The sequence below is a fragment of the Lepidochelys olivacea genome (assembly GCF_965140295.1).
Source record: "Lepidochelys olivacea isolate rLepOli2 genome assembly, chromosome: 1".
Taxonomy (NCBI): domain Eukaryota; kingdom Metazoa; phylum Chordata; order Testudines; family Cheloniidae; genus Lepidochelys; species Lepidochelys olivacea.
In genome coordinates, this window is record NC_140411.1 from 239,882,551 (window position 1) to 239,899,943 (window position 17,393).

General features: G+C 41.1%; 1 protein-coding gene across 5 annotated transcripts in view; it reads left to right on the top strand.

Annotated features, from left to right (window-relative positions):
• Positions 1–17,393, top strand: part of EPS8 (EGFR pathway substrate 8, signaling adaptor) — a 221,879-nt gene that overhangs the window by 161,348 nt on the left and 43,138 nt on the right. For all 5 annotated transcript variants that reach the window (XM_084628824.1, XM_084628823.1, XM_084628826.1 and 2 more), the window contains 7 exons: positions 478–614; positions 3,869–3,942; positions 4,867–4,993; positions 5,343–5,431; positions 7,447–7,521; positions 12,083–12,231; positions 14,744–14,927. In XM_084628824.1, the coding sequence (XP_084484950.1) occupies positions 478–614; positions 3,869–3,942; positions 4,867–4,993; positions 5,343–5,431; positions 7,447–7,521; positions 12,083–12,231; positions 14,744–14,927 (835 nt within the window). The remainder of the gene's footprint in view (positions 1–477; positions 615–3,868; positions 3,943–4,866; positions 4,994–5,342; positions 5,432–7,446; positions 7,522–12,082; positions 12,232–14,743; positions 14,928–17,393) is intronic.

Below are 17,393 nucleotides of genomic sequence, written 5' to 3' on the forward strand. Positions count from 1 at the left end.
GTGGTGCTCCCTCTTGTCAGCTCACTTCTAATGAAGACTCCAGGCTACCCCACTCTACATGTGGTGGCCTGACTCCTAATATGTCCCAGTCACTAAATTCATCTCTGCTATCTAATTATATAGCCTGGTTGAACATTCTTTTGTAGAAAGGATTTAATGGATAATTATACTCTGTCAGGCTTTTTCATATGACCAAAGCATAGTTTTCTTGGTATCCTTGTGCATGTTTCTCATATGTACTGAGTTAGCAATGCTTAATATTCATAGAAAGAGTTTATCACAGAGCAGTCTTTCAGGTATGCTCAATTTACTTACAAATGACAGACCTGAGTACTGCTAACTTTTTAAGTCTGACAAAGAGTGACATGTCACGTATCTGAGATTTCCCTGTACGCCCACTTGCCTTTTCCAATGGCACATTAGAAGGGAGAGAATTTTTTCCCCAAGCTTCATCTCTGGTTTGTTATATTTCTTTAGGATGATTTCCAAAGCTGACAGCTCTATTCCTCCACCTCCGAAAGCGCCCGCTCCTGTTCCCCCAGGTACTGTCACACAGGTGGATGTCAGAAGCCGAGTGGCAGCCTGGTCTGCTTGGGCAGCTGAACAAGGAGACTGTGAGTATTGCTGGGAATTGACGGAGTTGATAATTGACTGACTGGCAATGTTTTGGGCAGTATGTTTGCATGTTGCCAACAAATAAAAAGAATAATTACAAACAGAAGCTCCATGAAGATTATGGTAACTGGGGCTAAAAATAGAAAAGACCAATTGAATCATCTGCTCCATTCCCAATGGGGCAGATCAGGGCTATTCTCTATTGTATACCTTCTACTGTTTTGTTCACTCTAGTTTTAAATGCCCCAAGCTGCCACTTCCCTAGAGAGACAATTTGATGGTCTAGACAATTTGATGGCTGTTGGAGTCCGAGCTGTCTCATTCATCCCAATTTTTCCTTTTCTGAATTTGTGTCAAGTATCAGAGGGGTAGCCTTATTAGTCTGTATCCACAAAAACAACGAGGCGTCCGATGGCACCTTAAGGACTAAGGGCTTGTCTATGCTATTGCACGGGGTCGATCTAAGATACGTAACTTCAGCTACATGAATAGCATAGCTGAAGTCGACGTACTTAGATCTACTCACTGCGGTGTCTTCACTGCGGTAAGTCGACAGCTGACATTCTCCTGTCGACTCCGCTTGCGCTCCTCATTCTGGTGGAGTACCTGAGTCAACAGGAGAGTGCTCAGCGGTCGGTTTATCGCAGTCTATACTAGACGCGGTAAACGACACCCACCCCGGATCAATCCCTGCCCACCGATCCGGTGGGTAGTGTAGATAAGCTCTAACAGTCTTTAGTCTTTAAGGTGCCACTGGACTCCTCGGTTTTTTTTTAATTTGTTTGTTTACTCCATTTCTGTGATATTGAAATACCCAGAATTGAGCATGATATTCTACGCTCTGTCCGTGAAAGTTAACTGAAGTCAGGCTGCTGCATGGCCCTGCTGATGTGCATAATACTTACTACACAGCATAGCTCCAGTAACTTCAGTGATGTTGTGCTCAGTAATAGGGAATTTGCAAGATCAAACCCTTGCGTGGTAAATTTCTCAGGGCAGCAACCTGGCTTGTTTTTTTTTTATTTCTCAGCTAATCACTATCATAGAAAGCTGACTAAGGTGTTGGACTCCACTTCTCTTCATTTTTAAGCAAATGGTGTGGCTAAATTGGCTGGTCATCTTTACAAGTCTAAACAAAAGTGTGTAACAGGACTGTAGAAAAATGAAAAATATGAATGATTCATATCTTCTGTGCAGGGCTTCAGATTTTTGACTGTAATGGAAAAACCTGCTTTCTCTCAGAAAAAAATTGAAACTATTGCTAATTTGGAAATAATGCAACTACTTTCAGTAGAATAGAATATGTTTAAAGAATAATTTTGGGTACATTGAGTTTTTGGCGTTTTTACTTTTAATGGTTTCTTATTAAAATAAAAAAAGCAAAAGAATCCATTATTCATGAAGGTTTTTATCCCATTTTCTGTTTGTTGAATGAAAGTATTCGTTAACAGAGTGTACAACTGTGCAGCACAAAGCACTTTAAAATGTCCACAGAAGGCAATAATGGTCAGAACATTTTTACATACCACCACACAGCATTATGTGCTACATCAAGCAAAGGCTAATTTGTTCTTTTGTTTGAATTTCTCTTCGTTTAAAAGTGTTTGTGGTGGTGGTTTTTGTAAAGTGGACTCTTACTGAATTGTGTTCCTGATAATTATATAATTTTTTTCTATTTGTGCGGATATTTTCTAAATCGTCGTAACTGAAACCTCCCACAGTTAAGTAGATTCAAGTGCCGTAGCCTTTAATAAAACTTATTTTTAAAAATGCAAACTTAGAATGGTTCCCTGTAACATTAAGATTTGCTGTTTTCAAAGAAGAATCACTAATTGAGTCTGCCCTTCCATACTTGTGCACTACTATCTTATCACTTCATTTCCCTCCTCTCAGCCAGCCTCTTTTGCCTGATTTGTCGGTTTCACACAACTGTCCCCATGCCTTTTTCCATTTTGCCCTTTTCATATGGAATGCCCTCCTTGAATTGATGCTTGAGATCACATCCCTTATCCCCATCCTCCTCCTCCTCAAGACCTACTTCTGCTGCGATTGTTATCCAAAAACAGTGAATTAAGGGTGACTAAATGAGGATAATCAACACTTTATCCACTTATAATTAGTCAGTTGTATATCTTGTCTGCAATCCTCCACTTTGTCATTTGACTTAGGTCCCAATTCTACACACATGAGTAACCTAATTTGTGAAGGTATTCAGTTGACTTCAGTGGTCCTACTCAGATGCGTAAAGCTAAGCACGTGTTTAATTGTTTGCGGGATCAGGCCTTGAGATGGTAAATTCCTCAGGGCAGAGGCTGAGTTGGATACATTATATGTTTGTACAATGCCTACTACAATGGGGCTTTGTTCTGAACTGGCCCCTTGAGATGCTAATGCAATATAAATTAATAATAATTATGAGCCTTTGAGCTGATTATCTCTCACTCAATTGCAACTTGAGCCTGTTTTATTCTGTTTAAAAGCAATATTTTGAGGCATTTCCCCCTGTGTTCAGTAAAAACAAAATTAAAGCCCCAGCTATTACAGTGGTGGACACTTAAGAAATGGGAACAAAATATTGACACTGGATTTAAAAAAAAAAAAATAAAGCCCAAAGAAACAAACACACACCTTAAACAGGTCACGGTTTTTTTTGCATTTTCTACAAATACAAGATAAATCTGCCCACAGAGATTCTTCATCTCTCCGTGCCATTTTTGAATTGTAAAGTTTTTTTTTTTTTTTTAAGACATAAGTTCGAGTGCAGTACAGTGGTTTCAGGTAGATCATGTTTTAAATCAGGTATTAAAATGCTTCTTCAAGGGAAACATTAGCATACTTCTCATTTGTCCCTCATTTTTATGAATATCACTTGTCTTAATTGCAAAGTTAACTATGCTCCATGCAAATTTGATGTCCCCTCCCTTTTTAGCGTTGCAGATGATTTACATAAAAAGAAGGATTCATGAAATCAAGTTGTAGAAAGAGTTATTTTACACCAAAGGAAGGAATCTCATAGCATTTTAAGTTGCTTGCATAATTTCCCCCTTCCCCCCTTTGTTGTGGGGTTTTTATTGCACATGGTGTGTTCTACATTTGGGCGCCAGCAGGTTGAGAGGTATAAACATTGTAGTCTTTCTTGCACTCCTGGCTTAATGATTCCATATGTAAGATTAGTGTATATGTGGAGTTTTGGCTCTTAGATTCTGATATCCTTTACTGTGTACGTTTCATCTCTCCTCCCCGCCCCCTGAAGTTGAAAAACCCAGACAGTTCCATGAGCACGAAGAAACAGCTGAGATGATGGCAGCCAGGATTGACAGAGATGTTGTAAGTTAAGATATACGTGTGCGTGCAGTGTGGTGTTCAGTATTCTTGAAATGTTGGAAGGTTGCTTCAAGAACAGGAAGAGTCTTTTTCACAGGCAAAACACAGTTCCAGGTGAGAGTTTGCCAGTCGTGCGAAACTGTGTGATGGACTTATAAAGGGCTCAAAAAAAGATGGAAATAAGACCATCAAGATCAGATTCAATTCTGTCCTGTGGAGAACTTGAGCTATAGGTCTGAGATGTGAGTGCACTAAGACCTTGATTCAGGATAGCACTTCGGCATGTGCTTAAATCCCTTTTAAATCAATGTACCGTAAACACATGCTTAAAGTTAAGTATACTGACGTGTTATTCTCTGAATAAGGATGGACCTAAGCAAGTGCTTGAGCTTTCCTGAACTGGGGCACATACTTTCCCCCACTTGGTCCCTTCTCCTCCTGTGATACTCTTATGCATTGAAAAGAATTTTTTGCATTCATGGAAGAATGTCACATCTACTGGAAAGTGCAACCCTGCATTTCAGCAAGTAATTGTTTTAATACTTTGTTTTACCAGAGCATATGAAATTACAGCTATTAGAAAATGGCATCACAGGGAAAATTATGTTTTAACAAAATTTCCGCATTTGCTGCGTGGGAGAAACATAGTGTGCGACTCAAAGCTAATTAAATTTAAAATTTAATAGTCTCAATACTTACTTTTGAAAGCTTTTAATGATCACAACTATTGAAAATAGAGCAAAATGTGAGCTTGAGAAATTTGTAAATGTCAGACATATGATGAATCTGCATAGGCAGTGCTTCCTGGAGTTAATGATGAACATAGGAGACTGCTGCTAGGATGCTGTAAATTACAACAAAGTGATTAAATGACTAGCTGTGCCACAGATTAGCCAGAGACATTAATGTTGTTCATCTCTTCTGCAGCAAATTCTGAACCATATTTTGGATGACATTGAATATTTTGTTACCAAACTTCAAAAAGCCGCTGAAGCATTTGCTGAACTTTCAAAGAGAAAGAAAACCAAGAAGAATAAAAAGAAAGGACCTGGGGGTAAGAGTTGTTTTCCCTCCCAGCCCCCAGGTCTTTTTATTGCCTTGTTCTTTAAAAGTCATTCATGTAGCTAGTGAATGTGGTTTTGTTTTTCTTATTGTATTGCTTTGTGTTTTTGTTGTTGTTCATTCACTTTAATTGGACAAGTCACTTTGTTTTCTTTGGAATAGGTCTGGACATACACTGAGATCTAAAAAAATTGGGTTCTAGTCGGTGCGAGCAAGTCCTGTTGCCATCCTTCTCTGGAAGTCGATGGGAGAAAAGGCAGCAGAGCTGAGCCTATGTTAGCAAATATACATGTCCTGAATTCCATAACATCTCTATATATTTTTTTAATTTTGTTCTCTAGAGGGAGTTCTCACTCTTCGTGCAAAGCCACCACCTCCAGATGAATTTGTTGACTGTTTTCAAAAATTCAAGCATGGCTTTAACCTTCTGGTAAGTAGCTGCCAGCAGCTGAGGCTCCACGGGGCAGGCAGGGGCGACTTTTCCTAGCTTGTTTGAAGTCAGATATAGCATACTCTTTCCCTGCTGCTACAAATTGGCTCTGAGTGCACCTTGATGTGTCACTTTCACCCACGCGTTTTTAGATATTGCCAACCACCTCCTGTGCTAGAAATGTTTTTGAAGTTTATGATTGTGCAGGTGGAAGTGTGAGAGAAAGGTAGATTTGCCTTTTTATTTTCAAATCCGGTTTCTCTGGTTGCTCCAGTTACTAACAAGTTGTTGTGTTTATTGCACCTCTGCTTCCCCAGAGGCATCTCTTGGGAATAGACCCCAGACAGCTCTCTCCTTCCCCTGGAATGGTGACCACGCTGTCATGCTTTCCCCTGGGCTCTCTACAAGGTCTTCTCCGCAGTAGACAATTTTGGCCTACCAACTCCCTAGCACATCTGCAACCCAGCACACATACACGCACGTGGTTGCTAGTGATTGCACACGGATGTTCTTGTCACTATTGGGAATGCCTCATTTTGAGTGAGACTCGTCCTACATGTCACTCTCAGCTGTTGCAGCGCCCTTAGGGGCAGCAAGCCTCAGATTGCACCTTCAGCAGAGTTATTAGTCCTTCTAGTGTAATCCCACATTGCTTCAGCCCATCATCCAGTAACGGCCAAGCTGCCTTACTGTAGACCTGAGAGATGGTGCTTGATTGATTTTGTCTTCAAAATCCCTATTCAGGCCAGGGCTAAAAGCAGTGGCTTTTTGACTGGTTTCATTTCTGCTCAGGGCTGCAGTCCCAATCTCCAACCCCCACCCAGAGCAGCAGAGACTTTACAGCGGTGCCATATGAATGGTGAAGTGGTAACAATAATAATAATAAAGTTTCACCCTTTTACATTGAAAATATTAACTGGTTTCTAGAGAGGTTTGTTAGGAAAATGTACAGCTCACTCTTGTATGCTCGCCAGCCTCCACAGCTGTGCTCTTTATTTAGCTTTTCAGTTACGCTTGTCAGATTCTCTATGCTCATTACTACCGTTAAATATACTAAAAAACATGGGTCAAATAGGCCATTAAAGAGAGACCTCTCTTATAAACCTCACTAGCCACAGAGTGCTCCATCCCGTGGTCATCTCTTGCCCTAAACATCACCAGCCATTGGCATCCAGTGCTGCCAACTCAGGTACCCACTTTTGGCATCTTCTCCTCAATATGCCCCAGAGCATCACTGGGAAAACTTAATTTCCTCTGTGCCTCCCTTCAGCTATTGGCTTTTTGCTTCAGTGGTTGTGACAGCAGTGCCACTGAGAGAACTTGTCATCGTCCTCCTCCTCCTCCAATAACTGAGCCTAATCAGCTTTCTTCTATTTCTCCTTGGGGAAATGAAATCCCACTGAAGGGGGGGATGTGCTCCAGGAGGCATTTGTAAGGGTTGAGAAGGCTACAGAGAAACTACCCCTACGTTACATGCTCTGCAACCACAGTTGTTGAACTTGAAGCAGGAATTAATTCAGGGAAGTTCTATGGCTTGTGTTATGCAGGAGGTCAGACTAGATGATCGCAGGGGTCCCTTCTGGCCTCAAAATCTATGAACCACTGACACTTTGATGTCACCCCCATCTCCATGCCCCTGGGTCTGAGGACACCAGGCTGAACACAGTAACGAGGCCTTGGTTGAAGCCGTTGTAACCTTTTCTTCTCCTGACCCCCACGTTCAGCAGCTCTTCCCCAAGGACACCATAAAGTCCTCTGCACCAGCATCTTTGGTCAACTGTAAGATGTACTGTGCCAATCAGCTCTATAGTTTATGGGATGCTTCTTCCCAAAGGATAAGTGACCCATATTTTTGTTCAACCTTTGACATTCTATATATAAATGCAGAAGTAAATATGACCTGTACTTTAATTCCATAACTAAGGTTCTTTCTTTTAAAGGATGATTCTACTGCATACTATTCAATCATCATAGAAGTTACCAATTTGTTTTGTCTCTTTTTTCCCCCCCTTCAGGCTAAATTAAAGTCCCACATCCAGAACCCTAGTGCACCCGAATTGGTTCATTTTCTGTTTACACCATTAAATATGGTAAGATTTGATCTTCAGTGTGTCTTCAGACCTGCTTTGTTTAAATGCTCTAGAACCTTTTAAAATATGAGGCTAAAAATGTATTGTTAATGATGACCAGTTATGGGAAAAAATCACTTATTTATTTTAGAACTAGAACATATCTAGAAAATCAGGATGCTAATTTTGTTTATATCCATTTCCATCATTTAAATAAATTCAGTTTGCTAAATTGTCCTTTTTCTAAAGTGTGTGTGTTGTGTGTGTATACACATATGTATTTACATTTTTCCCTTACTGATTTTTTTCTTAACATTAAAAAAGAAACTCAAAACTAATACCTCATATTTACACAAAGTGGAAGGAGAATTAAATACATATGCACCAGAATGAGGAATAAACAGCATTTGCAGGAGAGTTAAATGCTTTTTGATCATGGCAATACAAAGGTACACATCATGTTGTATCTAAAACCCAGGAAGCTAAATAGTATTAGAAGAATAATTGTCAAAAGTGGGTTCAAATTTAAGATGGTAGATGAAGACCATAGTGATAAAACTGTCCAGCCCCAATAGCTTGTCAAGCATCTTGTATCCAGATTACTGTGGTTGCTCAATGCAATGTTAGCTCTTCAATGGTCTTTTTATAAGGATAAAATGTTTATTAGCAGTAGCACAACTGTCTTGTACTCAAATAAACATTCCGTAGTGTTGAAGTGTTTAGTCTACATATTCAGTGGAATGTCCCTTTCTTGTGGTCCATATGTCTCCAAACTCTGGGCTTTATAAAGAAGATTATGGGCTAATTAGTTGAGTTTTACTTCCTATGCACACACATCACGCACAAAAAACTATGTGAAAAGAATATTATTAAGGTTGCAACGAAAATCACTTGAAAATTAGGAAATGCCAGAATTAAATTTGCTTATGGAACCTAAAATCAGCTCTCTTTTGCATATGTGTTCTGACACTGCCTTTAATCCCGTACTATTTTTTCCACAGGACCCCTGCCTTATTCATTGCACAGAATGAATGGACCACACTTAGTAAGGGGGTATTGAATATATTTTTTTTCCCTCGTTGTTCAGTGTGTGGTCCCAGGCCTTATTTACTGCACACGATTCAAACCCTGCTTGGAAGTCAGTCTTATTAATTTCCTCCTGGGCTTTTCTATGGTACTCGTCAGTACAGTATCTGAGTACTTCACAAACGTTAATGAAGTTATTTTCACAACTCCCCAGCAAAATGAGGTGGCATTTTATAGATGGAGAGCTGAGACACAGAGAAGTTAAGGTCAAAGCATCCACTAATTTTAGGTGTTCAATTTGAGATACCTCGGATCTGTTTTTTCAGATTACTTAACAGCAGTTCATTTGTTCAAAGTATAGCTCCCGTTCACTTCAGTTACAGCTGTGAGTGTTCAGCATCTCTGTAAATCAGACCCCAGGGTCTCAAGTCAGGCACCCAGAAAATGGGGAATGCACAATGAGTGATCCCTGTGAAAAGTTAGGTTTAAGTGATATCACATGAGAATTTTGTGGCAGAGATAGACTCCAGTTGTCCAGAGTAGTATTCAACTGCTTGAACCATGAGACTGTCATTTCTGTTCCTGCAGTCCCCTGTCTCGTTCAGCCTAAGTCCTATGCCTAATTTTTCATTTGTTGCCCCTCGTAATCATTTGCCTACTGGGCTCAGTGGCTCCTCCACTTTAAGGGAGTGGCCTTTAGTTTTGGGCAGGCCTAGGCCTGTCCATCCCAGTCACCTTCCAACTTCTACAACAAACGAGACAGGTCCTATAAACAACAGCCTCTTGAGCTACACAGCCCTGATTCAACCTAGAGCAGGTCCATCTTGTACACTGAGTGAGCTGGAGTCCTGGGGGAGGGGGGAGTACGTGATCATGCAATTAAGGATTGTATCATACTGCATGTGCACAAGGGGCTGAATTAAGGTGACACAGACAACCTTAGTTCTAGAATTTCCTAACTTTTGAGTGTTTGTTTTTGCAGTCTCAGTAACAGTCTTTTAACGTAATGTTTGTGTTTAATAGCCCAGGGTTTTAAAAAATCAAACCTCAAAAGCAGAAGTTCCATCATATTGACACCCACGTAGTTCATCAACAGAACTGGCACCTTTAAGGTCCACAGCTCAGACCTGTGTCACTTCAGCTAATGGAGTGACTGACACCATACTAGCTTGTCGTCTATGTGGACCAGCACTAGAGGGGGAGGAGACATGCACTTTCCCAGTGGGTTTCACAGATATTTGCTGACAGCAGAGAAATGGTGAGACTTGAGTTCTATTCCAGGGTCTGGAGATCTCTCTAGTGGCCACAGACCTTTCTGCCACTGTAAGCTTGTCCTCTCTAACTTGCACCCAACCCACTCTTTCCCTTGTCCCAGGCCCATTCTCTGGTTCTCATTCCCTAGTCCCAGTCTTCCTCCCTGGGTTCCTAATCCAATTTGTGTCTTCCCTCTCCCTGGCTCCTTGTCCCAGTCTCCCTGCCCAATCAGTCCAGCCTCCTCCCATCCTCCAACTTCTGATACAATCTATGTTGCCTCCCTGCCAACTGACTCCCAATCTCACCCCCTGTTGCCCTCTGTGGCTCCTAGTCCCAGTCTCCTTGTCCAAACAGTCATAGTCCCTCTGAACTCTGTCCTCTCTCCCCAACTCCCACTCCAGTCTTAGGAACAAGGAGCTTAGTAAGACTGTCTACTCCTTTCTCTTACCCCTGGTCTGGTTCCCTCTTCATTCAAATCAGATGGCTTCCTCCTCTATCCTGCCTGGTGTCAGCAGGGAAGTCATTGAGAGCACCAGAGAGAGGTAGGCTCAGGCTCCCTGCTCTTAGTTCTGGTGCCTTGTCTTGTCTTGTCTTGTCTGGCTGGGAACAGCAATTATAAGGAAGCCCTTCAGATTCCCTGTAAACTCTGGACTAAAGCATGCTCATTCATGCTGTAGAGATGGTGCATGTGCAGTCTGGTCCACAGTAGGAGCTGAGATTGGATGGAGCATGGCTAATGCTCATGAAATCTTCAGAGAGTTTAGCTTGGAGAGTTTAGTTGCTAAATGAGAGATTTCAAAGGCTTATAAATTTGGCCAACCGTGGGTAGATTTTCATAGGAACAGCAAAAGGCCAGATGCAAAGACCACACACCTGGCTAAATTCCAAGTTCCTGCCGCAAAGCATGGGGGTGCTAGAGCATCTCAAAAAAATGTTTTCAACATGGGCAAAAAAAACGTTTCCCTACTCCCACTCCTGGAAACAGCTGAACCATTTTTTCTGAAAAGTTTCCCCCTTCGTCACAAAAAAAATCAAAACAACAAAACACCACATGAGCCTTGAAGCAGACACGTGGCATGGAAAATTTCAGTTCAAACACTTAAAGTCTGGTAAAGTTATAAACTACTGCAAACAGGGTCTTATAATGGGAAGTATTGAGTAACCTTAATAATAGGCAGTCCCCTTCCCCCTCTATAGTTTTTTGTTGGCTCTTTCTACACTGTCTTCTATGATGTTCCTGCTGCTTTTCATACCACTTTTTCTTCCCATTCCCTGTTTCTTCCCTGTGTTCCCCATTTATTCCTATCCTTGTTTACTCTTTGTTTTTCATCAAACATGCCCCAGTCCCCCATCAATCTTGTCCCTTATTTCCCCTTTTTTTCCCTTGGCTCTGGTGCTAGTTGCCTTGTAAACCTGATCATACTACTCAACTGCTTTGGATGATTCTGAACGGGTGGTTGGGCTCCCTCATGGAACGCCATGCATCATCTTTACATTGCTTCATGACAGAATTTTTACACAGATTCATTACACAGAAGTCTGAACTTTCCTTTACTCTATTGAATCTTTGACCTGTCCTGGACAAGATGGGCTGGAAGGACACTTCAGTCATCATTTTCAGCTTGTCTACACATAAAAGTTGTATTAGTTTAACTTAAATTTGTTTAAACAAACTAGTTCGACTTTTGTGTGAGATCTCTCATATATCTGTTTAAACCTAGCTTATAGAAATTTAGTTTGCATCTGTAAATTGACAGGCACAAGGTCTGATTTAACTGGGAATTGGTCCTGCTTTGAGCAGGGGGTTGGACTAGATGACCTTCTGGGGTCCCTTCCAACCCTGATATTCTATGTTTCTATGATTCTATAAGGTCAACTGATATGAGCCAGTTTAAACAGATATAAGAGTGTCTGCACACAAAGTTGAACTGGTTTGACTAAAAGGTGTGGTTTTATACAGATTTTGAGTTTGAGTACACTGTGTGCATCAAAGGCATGTAAATTGCAGAGCGCTCCAACATAATCGCTCTTTAAATCCCCGTGGTGTGTAGTAAATGTCCATGGATGCACTTTGTTGTAGTCCTATTTGTCGAGACTACATCAGAGTGTTCTAGGTGTGCACAAAAGCCCTTAATTAAACAGGTATAACTTTGTGTGTACATCAGACTTTGGCAAAAGCCACCAATAGAGTGGGTAGCCTAGAATTCTTACTGCTTTAAATTTTACATGGTTTATTGTCAGAACTGATTCTCTGTTACTCCTCAATACAATAAATAGTTCTTTAAAAAAAATCTTGATTTAGGTGGTGCAGGCAACTGGAGGTCCAGAGCTCGCTAGTACGGTACTCAGCCCTCTCCTAACAAAGGATACCGTAGATTTCTTGCGTTACACTATCGATAGTGAGGAAGGACAACTATGGATGTCATTGGGTGACACGTGGACCAAAGCCAGGTACGAAAATATCTTTACTGACTTTATAGATGATCTTTGAATATATATTTGGATTTATTAACATGGTCTATATCAGCCAAAGAAGCAAGTAGTCTAAATTTAGTAGTCTAAATTTTTGCTTGCTTTGAGCCTGATCCAGCTCCAATTAAAGTCAGTGGAAAGACTCCCGTTGATCTCAATGGGAGTTGGACTGGGCCCTTTAGGAATCTGAAGGGGCGTGTTGGAAGAATGAGGACAATTGCAAACATTGATTTTATTCTGTCTGTGATATTGGGAGGATGGGGCTTAATTGCATATTCTCTTGCCCACCTTCTCTTTGAACGGTCCTTTCCATTCTTTTCCCCCTTCTATCATCATTTGGTCATCAACCAGCTGGACTCAATTAACAATCTATTTCAGGGTAGTGCAGCATTTAGTAACAACAACAACAACTACAACAAAATTATATAAATAGAATTAAAAAGCAATTTCTACTTTGAACAGCCCACATATTATTAAAAGCAGAGACTTGCAATGGTTTTTAATGTCTCTGAAGCATCTTTATAGTCTGTAAGAAAAAGATTGAGTGAATGATTGAATCACACTGAAGATCTACCCTTAAGGGATCCTAAATAGTGAAATAATAGATTCAGCTGTGCTTATGGTTAGGGACTCATAAAAAATGTGACCTTTTCATGCATGTTGCTTGTGAACTGTAGAGTATATAAATATAACAAGTTTATCTAATTACTTTTATGGTCTTGGGCTTACATAAAAGACTTTTAAACAGAACTTCTAAAAAACCTGGGATGAATCAAGTATCTCTTAAACCTGTGGCCCCTTGAGAAGGTGGTGGTGGTGATCAATAAGTGTGTTAGGGCTTGCATCAGAAATGTGTCCATTCTTTTTGAATTTACTCATCCACCCACTCAGGGACCAGATCAAATGACTAATCATCAATCTACATAATTAATAAATACTGAATTTATTACTGCTGAAAACTGCTGCATTGACCGCTCTGGAATCTGAAAGCCAGAGTGGCTGATGAACATCCACAGAATAGAAAGAGCACAGGCTTTGGTAGTGCAAAGTTCATGATGGTACCTTGCTTTCTTGAAGTGGACTATCATTAGGGGCAAGAATCTCCAAGCCTATTCTTCCTTTGGCCCTTTTACTAAGACTGGTAATAGAGGTGCCAGCTGAATGGTGCTGTTTTGTTTTGTTTTGCTCCTAGTTTGCTAGGAACTGGACTGAGCATATCAAACTCATTTTGCCACCAAAGAGCAGCTTCCAGTCATTACTGACCTAGGTCCTGATCCAGCAAAGGCCATGTCGATCCATGCAGAGACCCATTGACTTCACTGGAACTCCAGGAAAAGGGATTCTTTTGCTTGATCAGAGTCTTGTGCTAGAACTGAACTAGTGACCTAAATAATAGAACTCATTATCCTGTTATGAATCCTCTGTGCCATCCAGTCCCCTAAAAAGCAATAATTATGTGGTGGTGGATTGGGAGGAATACAGGAATGTAAATGAAGGGCAAGCAAGCTTTGAATCTTAGAAATAGTGGTGGGACTGGCCCCATGTTTCTATTGTGCTACTGTGCTGTGCAGCTTAGCCGTGCTGTGCCACTAATTGACAAGATAATCGTTAAAAACCCAGAGTTTGCTGGTCAGCTATAAGTTAACATCGACATGCCAGTGTCCTGTGAAATGCTAGCCGCTCCAACAACTGGTTTGATAGCATTTGTCACCTTCATTCATTTTCAACAATGCCCATAATGAGAAACATTAAAGGTAACTATTAAGTGCATTCCAGGGCCCATTTCTCCTTTAAGAGGCAATAATTCAAACTGCAAGGCAGTGTTTTTTATATATAGTACATAGGCACAGCACACCGTGAAAAACTCCTTCTGATACAGTGAATTCAGATGGTGAAAGTCAGTGGATCTCTAAGGAATAATACTATATTTCAAAAAAGCAATCTGTATTAGAAAATTCAGTTCTGCAAAAGTAGTGATTACATTTACTCTTTTGTGGGGGGGGTTTATTATTAATAATAATAATTCGTGTGACAAAAGAAATTGTTCTTGTAGCTTCTTAGTTTTAGCTAGGTCCTCGTTACTTCCCAGCCTCCATATTTGCTTTGCAGATTTCATTTTAAAGCATGCCTTTCCTGTGAACCCTGTGCATATTTACCCCCCAAGAGAGAGGGGTACTGCAATACTTTTGTTTTCAAAAGATAAAACAAATCCCATGCTCCTTTGTGATTGGTCCTCCTGCTATCCATCTTTCGCATTGTGTCAGAACTTGTATGGTCTGTCCTGACGTTGGAAGATCCTAGGGGCAGAGACTGTCTCTGTGCTATGTAAAGGGGGAGCATAGATATCCTCAGTAAATAATGCTTCCTTCTCTGCAATTAGAAGTTCCTCGTGAGTAAACAATTGCAAAGCATTTCATGAGAACCTGCAGGATTGACTATTGATAATAACTTGGTGCAGATCTTGATATATGCCTCTGACTTCTTTATACAGAGTGGACTGGCCCAAAGATCAGTTTATTCCACCCTATATCCCACGCTTCAGAAATGGTTGGGAGCCTCCTTTGCTGAGTTTCATGGGAGCTCCAAATGAACAAGAACTAAATCAGTTGGCTGAGTCTGTTGCAAATGTTGCAGAGCACCAACGGAAACACGAAATGAAAAGAATGTCAGCTGAGGTAGGTTAATTGCTACGGTATTTTGTAAAGTAGGTGGGAGACCAGACCAACCGTTCACTCCATGAACAAAACCGTCTAAGAGTTGCACTGTGGAATGGTGTTGCTGCTAATGAAGTGCCCATGGAGCTAGATTCTAATGTCATTCGCACCAGTGTAAATTGGGAATAACTCCAGTGAAGTCAGTAGCATTAGTCTAGATTTAGACTGTGCAACAGGTAAAAGCCAGGCTCGTGCAGTGGCTAAAATACAGGGTCTTATCATGGTTCCATTGAACTCGATGGAGATTTTTCCTACTGTCTTAAATTCAAAGTGGAATCCAGGGCCTAAAGATCCTTTTTTTCCCTCCGATATGTGTGCTCAACTCCCATAGCTCTCTCAAAGTGACACAATATTATCTAATATAATAGTCTGTGTGTGAAATATAGCTAACTGTATTTGCCCACTAAAACATTCAGGCTCATGAACAACCCCCTCCACTCCCATCCCCTTGGTCCTCCTTCAAACTCTTAATAAACAGATGGGCACATTGAGAAGGTTAGCAAATCTGAGCTCTGGGAAACCAAGGATGGACATGTACTCCAGAGTGAAAGGGCTTTTAGGGCGAGTCCCCTACCATCAGCCCCCTCAAAGTTTAATTGAGAGGTGGTTGGGAAATGTCCTTTATTTTGCATGAAGAGTTTTCAAGAAAACAAATGTTTGTTTTCATCACTTTCCTGGAATTTTTCAGGGTTTCATTATGGGGAAAAAAATTAAAAAATCAGTTTTTGGCTGATTTTGTTTGTTGAAAAGGCATTTTCCAGTATGTAAAAACATATATTTATCATTTAGGGCTTATAGGTTAAATCAATCTTTTTGGCTGTACCTGTCTCTGGGGCCCTTTGTCTGTTTCATATATTTAACATGAATGCTACTTTCTTAAGAAATGCCAATACATTGTGGGTTGGCAAATGTTTTTGTGGCAGAGATGTCTATATAAAGATATGGCTGTCCAGGGTCGCAGGCAGGGAGATGAACAAGGTAGGATAAGAAGTATCCCAAAGGACATAGTCTCCTGAAGACGTCAGACATGTTTCCCATTCACTTATTCTGAACACCGCCTGACTATTTCCCTAATACTTAAGCTGCCCTTCAGTCCCTCTGACATTTTGTTGTTTTAAAATCACACTTTCCTTTTTTAATTTAATGCTTTTCTCTCCTTGTTTTCTGTGTGAAAATGCAAAATAAACAATCTGAGAAAACAGAGAATGGTGTCTTCTAATCTTTTAGACATAATCATCATAGGTATCATTTGTAGTTGTATTAAGTTAAAAAATATTCCAGATAGAAGTGTGATTTTTAAGTTGATTGCACTCCTTTAAGCTCCTATAACGTTTTGTTGTCTTGATTGGTAATTGTTTGGTTGATTAGGAAAAAGAAATAAAGTTTGTCATAATGAAGCTTGCAACACTGAGGCAGGACTCGTCAATTTCTGACTCTGCCACTGAATCACTGTGTGGTCTAGGGCAAATCATTTAAACTTGCTATACCTTGGCTTCCCCACTGGCAGCATGGCTCTCATAATACCTCTCTCACAGAGGTGTTGAGACTTAGGGTATGTCTACACTACGGAATAAGGTCGAATTTATAGAAGTCGGTTTTTTAGAAATCGGTTTTATATATTCGAGTGTGTGTGTCCCCACAGAAAATGCTCTAAGTGCATTAACTCGGCGGAGTGCTTCCACAGTACCGAGGCTAGAGTCGATTTCCGGAGCATTGCACTGTGGATAGCTATCCCACAGTTCCCGCAGTCTCCACTGCCCATTGGAATTCTGGGTTGAGATCCCAATGCCTGATGGGGCTAAAACATTGTCGTGGGTGGTTCTGGGTACATATCGTCAGGCCCCCGGTCCCTCCCTCCCCTCCGTGAAAGCAAGGGCAGACAATCGTTTTGCGCCTTTTTTCCTGAGTTACCTGTGCAGACGCCATACCATGGCAAGCATGGAGCCCGCTTAGGTAACCGTCACCCTATGTCTCCTGGGTGCTGGCAGATGTGGTACGGCTTTGCTACACAGTAGCAGCAACCCATTGCCTTCTGGCAGCAGACGGTGCAATACAACTGGTAGCCGTCCTCGTCGTGTCAGAGGTGCTCCTGGCCACGTCGGCTGGGAGCGCCTGGGCAGACATGGGCGCAGGGACTAAATTTGGAGTGACTTGACCAGGTCATTATCTTTAGTCCTGCAGTCAGTCCTATTGAATCTTCTTATGGTGAGCAGGCAGGTGATACGGACTGCTAGCAGTCGTACTGTACCATCTTCTGCCGGGCAGGCAAGAGATGAGGATGGCTAGCAGTCGTACTGTACCATCTTCTGCCGAGCAGCCATGAGATGTGGATGGCATGCAGTCCTTCTGCACCGTCTGCTGCCAGCCAAAGATGTAAAAGATAGATGGAGTGGATCAAAACAAGAAATAGACCAGATTTGTTTTGTA